At 38.8% G+C, this 10837-nt stretch overlaps 2 protein-coding genes across 3 annotated transcripts; one reads left to right on the plus strand and one right to left on the minus strand.

The window, feature by feature from the left end:
• Positions 1–3040: 3040 nt before the first annotated feature.
• Positions 3041–5823, minus strand: tnfsf14 (TNF superfamily member 14). 2 transcript variants are annotated; one of them, XM_067478384.1, is made up of 5 exons: positions 5675–5823; positions 5272–5482; positions 4026–4059; positions 3862–3939; positions 3041–3720 (listed from the first exon to the last, which is right to left on the minus strand). In XM_067478384.1, exons 2-5 carry the CDS (start codon positions 5464–5466, stop codon positions 3335–3337), a joined length of 693 nt encoding a protein of 230 aa, XP_067334485.1. In that variant the 5' UTR covers positions 5467–5482; positions 5675–5823; the 3' UTR covers positions 3041–3334. The 2 variants fall into 2 exon arrangements, with proteins under 2 accessions (XP_067334485.1, XP_067334487.1); XM_067478386.1 differs by having other exon boundaries at positions 5683–5801.
• A 1572-nt stretch (positions 5824–7395) lies between these two features.
• On the plus strand, positions 7396–10792 carry tmed1a (transmembrane p24 trafficking protein 1a). Its single transcript, XM_067476223.1, has 4 exons — positions 7396–7798; positions 9050–9147; positions 9390–9576; positions 9723–10792. Exons 1-4 carry the CDS (start codon positions 7604–7606, stop codon positions 9939–9941), a joined length of 699 nt encoding a protein of 232 aa, XP_067332324.1. The 5' UTR covers positions 7396–7603; the 3' UTR covers positions 9942–10792.
• Positions 10793–10837: the final 45 nt, after the last annotated feature.

Here is a 10837-nt window from a genome sequence, read left to right on the forward strand (position 1 = left end):
TTATTTTTCAGCCACTGATGAAAGCAAGGGCTAGTAAAAGTGTTCCACATTGAAATAAAGAGCTGCCAGAATTCATATGACATATGTGATGTTTTTTGTAAAACCAAGCAACATTATAAATTTAACTACTGGACTTTTACCTTTGCTTAAAATAACATTACTACCAAACATGTGCAAACAAAAGGTTTGAATTTACTATGTTAAATGGATTTTTAGTAAACTCAGCAAAAACTTAGACCATATGAATACAGTGCTTATATTTATTCATTTCTCGATCCTGGGTTCTCTACTTGATCTAGAGGCCAACACAAGGGGACAGCATTTGTCTGTGGACTGTGTGCTGTGCACCATGACCACCCCTTTCACTTTTACTTTGCTTTAGACGTTTGCTCTAGGTACTAGCTTCATTTAAAAAAAAAAAAAAGCTTATAAGTGACACATATAGTTTTCCTAAAAACTAAATTGTCTCAATAAGATTTATATCTCACAACACAGCTTTGCTTTATCAATGGAAAATGTTTGTTTCATACATGAAAGTGTGAATAATCTTAGATCATAGCAAGTTATAGAGTGCAATCATCCCACACAAAGTCTCTGTAAAAGTCATGTCTAGACCAAAGCTTAAAGCTGGGAGAAAAACCAATAGTACGAATCCCAACCACACAGCTGACACAGCTCCCCCTCCTTTGCTACTACAGTCTCACACACTTCACAGGTCAGCCAGCGCTGGAAGAAAATGACTCACGCGTGAAAGAAAGGCAGTGGTGAAAATACAAGGACACGCTACGACACATCTGAGTCAAGGTCACCCATGACGTGACAGATAATACACTGGCAAGAAAAAGTTTGGAAACACCTACGCACTTTTATATTTTTTCTATCTTCTGTTGGTTTTATTTAATAGAATGTTTGTAAATGGATCACAAATACACACAAAAAACAGAAAACATTCCAAGTTTAAGCATATTTAGGCACAGAATAATGGTCAAATCAAATGTGCATTTATTCATTTATTTATCATGTATGTCCCTCCCAGGTGTTAAAACAACTTTAGGTTTTTGTCCAGTGAACCAATATTATGAGTTGATATTTGGCTTTTGCTGTGACCTATCACTTTCAGTGTGAATTTGAACAAAAACAGTTTTATTAGAAATATTTAAGTCTATATTTAACAATGGACTTTTATTCTCTATTTAATATGGCCAAGATATTAAAGATTTCTTTAAAGGCTGTATGATAGTCTCCAAAGACATGTTCCAACTGGATCCAATCAGTACAGAAATTGCAGTGGAAGGGCACAATGCACATCTGCCCAAAAAGGCAAGTACTTACGAATGTCCTCCTTGAGAAACAGATGCCTCACTGTTCCTGAGGCAGCCAGTGGCTGCATTGTTGAATAAAACAAGAGAGAAAGTAGTGTGCACAGACATTGTGTGTAGGAGACTCAGGTCAGCTGGCCTCATAGGCAGAAATAGCAAGAAAAAAACCCAACTAATGAGTGAATCAGAAAACCTTCCTGTGTGCAAATCAGAAGAAAAGGCTGATGAACAAACACTGGACGTTAGATGAAAGTCTTGGACTGGTGAGTCAAAAGATAATAAATACCGGCCTGACACATTAGTGGAGTGTAGAGTAGAAGGCTTTGGCAATGGTAGAGTGAGGTATTTGCATCATGTGCAATCAGCATGGCAACCACTCCCTACTGAAGAAGCGTGCCATTCCGTCTGGACAATGACTGATTGGGGATAGCTTTGTTTTTCAGCAAGACAATGACCCAAAGCATTCTTCCTTTAAGAATTTTGAGAAGAAAGTAGCTGGTGGAATACTCTCAGTGATGCTCAACCAACAAATCTTAACCCCATCAAACTAAACATTGACCAACTAGCACTGCAGTCTTTTGAGAAGTTCTGCAGAGGGCCTGGAAGGAAATCACACCAAACTTTGTCTTACCAGTGTATGTGTACTTATGTTTCCACAGTATACACAGTCAACCTGAGGAATGTAATTACAGTCTTCACTCATTGTTGCACGGATATGAACAAAACCTGTAGTACATGACAGGGGTAAAGATTAGTTTGAGGTTCACGTGGCCTACACATCCACCCGTGCATTCACACACGCACGCACAATCCTCTTACAGTACATTTACACCAGTCATTGCACTCCGGTACTGGGGTTGGAAAGTGAGTCAGGCAATCTGTGACACCCCCTCCCCTCCAGCAGCCCCCAACCACTTCCTTCTTAGTTTACAAATATACAACTCTGTGGGTGTTTTCAAAAGCGGCTTCTTCGAACAGACACAGCTGAAGGGAAAGTGGAACAGTGACTGGATGAAAGATTTAAATGAGAAGAAAAGAGTGACGAGGCTTTGCATTGGTACAGGGCCTTGTCACCTTAGTGATGAATTGACAATCATCCACAGCATTACAGTAAATAAGAGCGCTCTGATCTATGTGCAATACACATTTACCTACTAGTCCAACTCACCCTCAAGAGAACATTTTACAATAAGAGCTGCACTGCAAAACCAATATTACAGCAACACACACAATGTAAAGGTGACTGACACAATAACACTTTATTGTTATGTGTCATTGTGGTATTTAAAAAACACCTTCTCTGCAGCATGTGTCTTGTGGTTGGACTGAGTGGGTGCGACATTTGCTGCTACTGAGACCACTCAGGAAAGGCTCTAGTGCAGCTTAACTTGACGCAGCAGGAAGTGACTTTACTTGAGCTGTATTTTGACCTAACAAAAATCTTGAGTATCAAAATAAATTATTTGTTTTTCGTTCAGTATCTGTTTATTTGTTGTTTGTATATATTATTTTACATAAATACATCAGAATTAAATCAATTCCATTAATGATTACATATGTTTGAGCACTTACAATATAAATAAATAGTGTGCAGTATGTCTTACAGCAAGAATGCAAAGAAATTTAAATTTAAAATGTACACTTTAATTTTAGCATAATGCATATACTCAGTAGCAATATGGAGTTCAGATAAACTAAAAAATGTATCCAAGCTTTTTAAAAAAACATGACAAGACATTTTGTAAATTGTGTATATATGTGTATATAAGTAAGCAAAAGATTCCTAATGAAAAAAGGAGTTTTGTTACACTTTTAAACATAATTTAAAAATTGTTTTTACGCCCCATCAGAAAGATTTTCACTTTGAGGTGCAAAGAGTTTTTCGCTGTCTTTCTGGCTTTGGACCCTGCTTTAACTTTACTAAGACATCATCAATCCTTAAATTGGTTAATCTGGGTTGGTTTACTCTTACTCCACACCTTTATATTTATGGTAACACTCATATCAATGGACGCTTATATCATATATGCACCAAAAATGTTCTCAAAGGATTTGTATCTCACAATTTTCGAAGTATCGCTAACTTTCACAAAAATGGCATCATCCTTGAAGAGATGAAACACTCCACCTAGAAAACTGTTGGATTGCATTTTGTTGGACCCCTTTGAGTACTTCCTGGACTGCAGGAGTGGAATACTTTCCCCACTGTATCGTTCAGTTTTTACATTAATAGAATGGTGAAAATGATCAGTGTCAAAGAAATTAACCTTGGAGTAGACATAGTAATAACCCTCTTTCTGAATGACAAGATGTCTGTCTTTGTAGTCCATTTCATAGAGGAGAGGTTCTGCAATCATGCTCCATGCCATGATTTGTTTGTCATGATGTGCATCTTGTCCGTCTGGAAAAACATTAAAAAAAAGATCAGCATAAAAGCTGGTTGTTTTAAATTGAGAGTTTCAAGTTATATGTTGATGTGTTTTTCTGCCTTGGTAATACACTGAACATTATGAAATGGATGGGACATTACCGCCAGACTCACCTGTCAGATGTGCAACTGGTTTGGAAGGAGAAACATCGCTGGGGTGACTGGGAGTAGTGGGAGTCGTAACAACTTGATCTGTGTGGGGAACAGATATTATAGCTCTTATGTGAATTGAATAACTGAAGATTTCTATCATTTAAGTAAATAGTGCTGAGACGTACCTCCAATGAGCTTTAACAATGATTCTGAGGTCTCCTACAACAGAAACAAAACATTTACAACTTAGTTGTGTGTCTGTAAGTGTGCACACATGGATGCAATCACCCCTGATGGATATACAACCAAGAAAATCAAGATGTGAGCGACTCACAAAGTTTGCCACATAATAAAATCGGAACCGTGTGTATGGACATCTTTTTATTTATCTATGGTTTTATCTTTGTGCAGAACAAAGTAGGACAGTTATGTATTTCTGGTAATGAGCAAAAGGTAAATTGCTGTCATTTTACAGGAAATAGACCACTTCCTTCTCACCACCACCCCCTACCAGACAGTCTCAGATCAAGAACCCCCTCAGACAATCATGCAAAGCATCAGATGTGAAAAGGAATTTTTTTTCGCAGTGAAAGCATTGACCATTAGCATTTACAGAACATCATGGAACAATACTTCCACGTGACCCCTGTCCCATGTGGACGTCAACGGAGTTCTCTATAAATGGGCCGATTTCAACGCACTTCTCCATCTCAACATCAGTTCTCTTCTCTGTAATAATGAATTTATTGCACTGTCAGCAGTTTTTGTGGAAAAACTATTATTCATATGATTTTTTTTTCAGTCACAAGGGTACTTTTCCTTACTTATGGTCAGATTCTTGCACGAAAGTGTTGTGTAAAAAAATTCCACACAGATCATGTGATTGTGAATTCTATACATTGAAAGTTTTGGGATCAGTGGTAACTATCCATGCCTTTTTTTTTTTTTTACCTTTGATTGTAGTTGTTTACAAGAATTTTGACATTTAACAGTTCTAAAGTAAATTTAGCTTCACCAAGACATAAGTGTGCAGCTTTTATAATATTTTATGTTTCAGTATAAGTATAAATATTTAATTGCAAATGTTTAAAGAAAATCTTGTTGCTGAGAAAACCAAAGTTCCCATGACAAATTTTTCCATAATGAAGCTTAAAAGTAACAAAACCACAAAACTTTTGGGTTGACACTAAAAAAAAAGCAAGAGACAATAAGTAGAACATTTTTAGGAAGAATAAGAAAAGAAAAGAAAACTGAAAGTGAGAATAAGGTGTAAAACATGAATGAAGTCTGGAGGAAAGTGAGATTGAAAGGCAAATGGAATGAAACAAATATAAAAAAGTGCTGTAAGACTCATTTGATAAGAAATCTTAGAGTGAAACTGTAAAAGGTATTGTAGGCAGGTGCATACTCCTAGAGAAAGTTGATACTCACAGATTCACTTTGGTAGAGGCGGTAGATGAAGCAGGCTTCTATGACCATACCACAGAGCGCCAAAATCACCAGAAGGTACAGCAGGGTCTGTGCGGCCCCGGCATGCCGTGGCCTCGTGTTCAGCTTGGGTGGAAGTGGAGGCCGAGATGCATGGCAGTCCACCACATACACAGAGGGATATCCACCCTCGTCCATACCTACAGTCTTCTGACTGTGAAAAAAGAAAAACAAATCAGTGTGGAAGTATCATCCATCATCCATGCGTCAATGGTGTAGCAGAGACAAACGAGACAGGGACATTGAAAAAAGTATCAAAACGGGCGGGTGGGCTCACGAGTGGAGACAGCTCAAGAGCAGTCAGATAGAGATTAGACTCAGATATAGAAATCTTGAGATGTCTCACCTAAGCACCTTTGAAGGGTGTGTGAGGGTTATGCTGCAAGGTGTGATCTTTTTCAAGGCAACTACAGAATCCGACTATCGATCAGACACAAAGTCTCAAGCTGGAAGGTGACAAAGTGAGACCAAGTGCAATGCATTTTAACCTCCCCTTCTCACCCTCCCACTTCACTGTAATACCAGTGTTGAAATATCTTTATTCACACTTCCTCTCTCACATACATGTGCTCTGTGGCTTATCATATAACGTGACAGCACCATTTAAACATGGACCCAAATTGAGTTTTAAGATTCAAATTTCATTGAATAATTCCAAAACATTTACTCTGGGCTCATTGTTATGGGGGGATAGAGAAGAGCTGTGAGTAATAAGCATGTTAAAATAGAAAGAGAAACAAGACTGAGCACCAGTCTCAACGCTGATAGACTAGACCAATGCATGTGCCTTTCTGCCTCTGATTTGATAAAATTGTTTCAGATGCATTTGGTGATATGCTTTAAAACAGATCATACACCATCCGGAAGGAACCGTGACTTTCTGTGATAGATGGAAGAGATCATGGGAAACAAATGGTAGCTACAGACTCTTTTTGTAGTTTGTACAAAAAAACTCTTTGATTGTTTTTAAACCCTTTTCCTGTTAATATTCACACAATTATTATTAGAATATTGGCCCAGGAAACAGTTACATGTCTGAGTCATGCAATTATTTAAAATATCAACAATTAAAATATTATAAGTAATTTGTCAAACAAACAACTGCAACTTGTTTTCTACTGCTCATAGCTGCAGAATCTGTTCCTATATGTATGCATCACCATGCTGTAGTTAATGATGAGGTTCTAAATGCAGCCTAATAATGGACAATGTTATAAACCTCAGATGATTGCAGGATAAGAAATCAAAGTATGCATTGCTTCTGGTAACAGTTCTTTATCTTGTGCAAAAGTAAAGCATAACTGCTGAATGAATCATAATTATTTGATGCATGAAATAATGCAGAATGAACTATCAATTACTCATCATTTTAGAAACAAGCAAGCGACTATGATTTTGCATTATTAGTCATCATTAAGTTTTGTCAGATTACACCTACTTCATAAAATCCAGTGACACAGGAAATGTCCCCGCATTTTATCAATCTACAAATACTCTGCTATATATATATATATATATATATATATATATATATATATATATATGTGCGTGTGTGTGTGTGTGTGTGTGTGTGTGTGTGTGTGTGTATAAGTATGCTATTTTTTATCACACAGGTAGTCACACGCAAATGTGGATGCTGCATCTAGAAATGGATTTTGACTTGTTCAGACACGTTGAAACATGTCTGTACATCCTTCCGCAGTTTGTCTCTCCATTAGCATCTGCTTTATCATTTCGTACCAGTAAACAGCAGGGGTTGGTGAAGCATTCTGCATTCGTTTATGTATTACTTACTTTCAGAACTACCCTGAAGTGTTTTGTGTGTGTGTGTGTGTGTGTGTTGAGCACATGTGAAGACAACTGCCTGGTTTTAATCTGATACCAACATCTCCACCTGTAGGGCATACAAGCGCATGGCAGCATTTGTTGAAAGGTTTATACTGTATTTGCTTGAATAAAAATACAAAATAAAGAGAACAGGCGGCACCATAAAAAGTGGAAAGGACACGTCCCTGCACCTGCCTTTACGCTGCAGGTGTAAATACGCAACATGAGCACGTTTGCGACTTTTCACATTTCACTTGTGCCTGTGGTTGAAGTCCGCGGAGCGCTATTGGTCGGCAGTGGTTCAATCATTCAGCCTTGACCAAGGAAGCAAATGCCATCCGGTTATTCTCTAACAGTCGGAGTATGGGACTGAGTAATTACCAATTTACAGCAAATTTGCTCTACTGCGTACGTGTAACTTAGTTGGCAACCCAGAATTAAATGGACCATGCAGCGGGACCGCAGGAGGATGTGTGTGTCTGCACGGTTCTGTTTGCTGACATGTTTTATTCTGACTATAGGTTTGACTTTGGGTTTGGGCTCAAATCAACACGTGGGATTTACATTTCTGTTACCTCCTGGAAGCACGGAGTGTTTTTTCCAAAACACAGCAATGGACGACGGCATGGAAGTGGAGTACCAGGTGGGTGCACCCTTTGTTTGCACTGTTGTCTGTCAGTGTGTGGCACGGTGATAAGTTTCCATCACAGTTTTGAATTGATTGGTGTAAGTATATGAATCATGCGTAACAGGAAAAAAACAAGTGAATAGGTTATGGACTTCGGTCTTTTGTGCAGAGAGATAAAAAAAAAAAAAACTACTGCGGTTGTTTAAGACACATGAGATAAGGCAAAGAGGTGGAAACAACATAATCTGATTCCACACATACTTTAAAACTGCACTTTTTATGTGTATGTGTATCCAAAATACATGAAGGCCGGCAATATTTATTTTAAATCCACACAATGTACAAAACACAAGTACATGTTTTGGTAAGTTTTGTGCTTTTTCAAACATGCAACTTATAATTGAAATGCACAGCTGTCCTCTACTCTCTCCTGGTGTGGTAATGAACCCTGTCATTTTATGGCCATGCTCTTTGCATTGCTTCATCTCCTGTCATTACACCACAGCCATCACACTGCAACCTCTGGCAGCTGCAGGACAATGTCAGTGTAAAGTCACAGTCCTGGCTGTCCTCCTGTGACATGTCCCTGTGGTTTCTGAGACTGGCAGGATTACTGGGGCATCATTACTTGGACAGTTGACACAAGATGGTGCCAGGGCTACTTCATCAATAAGAAAGTGGTATTCACTGATGTGCTGGTTTCGTCCCAACCCTCACTGCAACAACACTTCCAGTAAGCCTGTGTGGTCCAAGGCTGTATCAAACTGGAACTGCTATTGGTGACACAACTTTTACAGAACAGTACAGACAGAAATGTACCGAAAAGCATGCAGGCACACATTAAAAGACTGTAAGTCACTGAGAGAAGGAGAGATCCTTTCACTGGACCTGAAAGGTGCTATGGAATGCGATTAAACCAAACCATGCTCCGCTTTAACTAAAGGATTAAAGTCTTCATTTCACTGCCTACAGCAGAGGAGTGTGAGGTTAAGACTCTTCCAGCACAGCTACACTCATTGTTAAATCATTACCATTTTGGAGATTATGTGAGTTAGGCTGTGGACCAGTATACCATCAGGGCATTCATTTGAATTCAAAGCTCTGATAGTACAGGGTGAACTTAATTTGAATTTAGTTGCGATAAGGCTGGAACTGTGTGTCAAATGAAAATGTGAAGAAGACAGACAGTGGAGCTGTGTGTGAATTCTGGCAAACCTGAGTGTTCTGAATTATTGATCTCTGTCCCTGCTTTATTTTGCGTTGTAGGTGATCGCCGGATCGGGGCTGGATGTTGGCTTTGCCCTCATCTCACCCAGCGGACACCGTCTGGTCTCAGACTTCAGGAGATCTGATGGCATCCACATGTGGGTCACCTTAAAAAGCTTAATAACAATGGTCCCTTTAATATTTTTTATTTCCATTGAAAGTAAATAACCACAATGTGAAAGCAAGCATTAAGCAGTCATCAATGAAACAATAAGACCTTCAAAAGCTCTCGCTTGTGCTGTAAATCCATTTACTCTTTTCAACTATTTTGTTTGTACTAGTAATAAGTTTCAAACATGACATAGATGAAGGGAAATACGTTTGTCTTTGTTTTTTACAGGGTAGATCCCACAGAGGGTGGAGACTACCGTCTGTGTTTTGACAACAGCTTCAGTAAACTCTCAGAGAAGATGGTGTTCTTTGAGGTGATTATTAATAGTCAGAGCGGCGCAGGCAGAGGACGAGATGAGTGGGCAGACATGGCCATGACTGAGAGCATGGTGGGATACGAACTGGAGGACATCAGGGTGAGAAAGAAAAACAAAGAGCTACTGCTTGTGTTGCAGCTATGATTCCCCTCCAAACAAACCACACACAAATCGCCTCATATCATTCTGTTTGGTACACTCTCTTTCATCGGCTCCCGTCTGCTGTTCTGGTCTTCCTCTTCCAGGCGAAGATGGACTCTGTGTACCAGCACCTTGAGAGGAGCCGTCAGGTCCAGACTGTGCTGCGAGCCTTTGAGGCAAGAGACCGCTACCTTCTGGAGGACAACCTGTGGCGGGTGTCCTTTTGGTCCTGCCTCAACCTGCTTGTCATGCTCACCGTCGCTGTGACACAAATATACACCCTGCGGCGCCTCTTTGACGACACAAAGCGAGTCCGCACGTAGTCACAGAGCAGAACTGATTTCCAGCCAACAGGCTTTTTGAATCTGAAAGCTGTCACAATTGAAAGTTTAAGACGTAGCTGAATTTAAAGGGACAGTTTTACATTGGATTAATCATGCACTGGGCATTTTTTAATGGAAAAAAAAGCCATCACATGCACAAAATGTTTATATGCACACACATAAACATACACAAAATACCTGCAGGACTGATATTTGTTAATAATGGCATCAGAGACGCTAGTGAACCAAAGCTGTTTTCATTGTAATGTTTTATTGAATTTCAGATACTACATTAATATTTTTACAATAACACTAAGCTACATTCTAGCCATTTTTTAAAACTTAAACTAGAAACCAAAAAAAAAACCAAACAATAATATCAGAAGCCTCAGCTCCTACCAGTGTGCTTTAAATGAATACATTTTCAACTAAGCTTAATGCTATTCAACTAAAGTTACATCCATTTACTGTGGGGAAAAAACAGTTCACAAGCTCGTGAAAGCCATCTCCCTGATCAGTTTCTCCATCTGGAGGTTAAATATGCAGAAACAGTGAAAAGATGTCGCTGGTAATTTTGACTAACAGCAACTAATGTTCTTGGCATTACGTTGATGCACTACACTCATTTGTTTTACACAACTGCACTTTGCGTTGAAACATAAAAAAAACAGACGTATTGTGTAAATTCCTGTCACTTTTTTTCTAACACTATTATGGAATTTACTGGGACTCAGTTTTTAGAGCTGTCATTCACTGCAAATCAGAGTGGTAACACTCCATCAGTTGAAAGGCATTTTTCTTTGTCAACAGAGACCTGATACATGATAGAATAAAACATTCTAAACATTCTATCCATGATTTGTGCTGTATTTATCACAAAATATATAATCATACTC

This window comes from Channa argus, chromosome 15, assembly GCF_033026475.1.
Source record: "Channa argus isolate prfri chromosome 15, Channa argus male v1.0, whole genome shotgun sequence".
Lineage (NCBI taxonomy): Eukaryota > Metazoa > Chordata > Actinopteri > Anabantiformes > Channidae > Channa > Channa argus.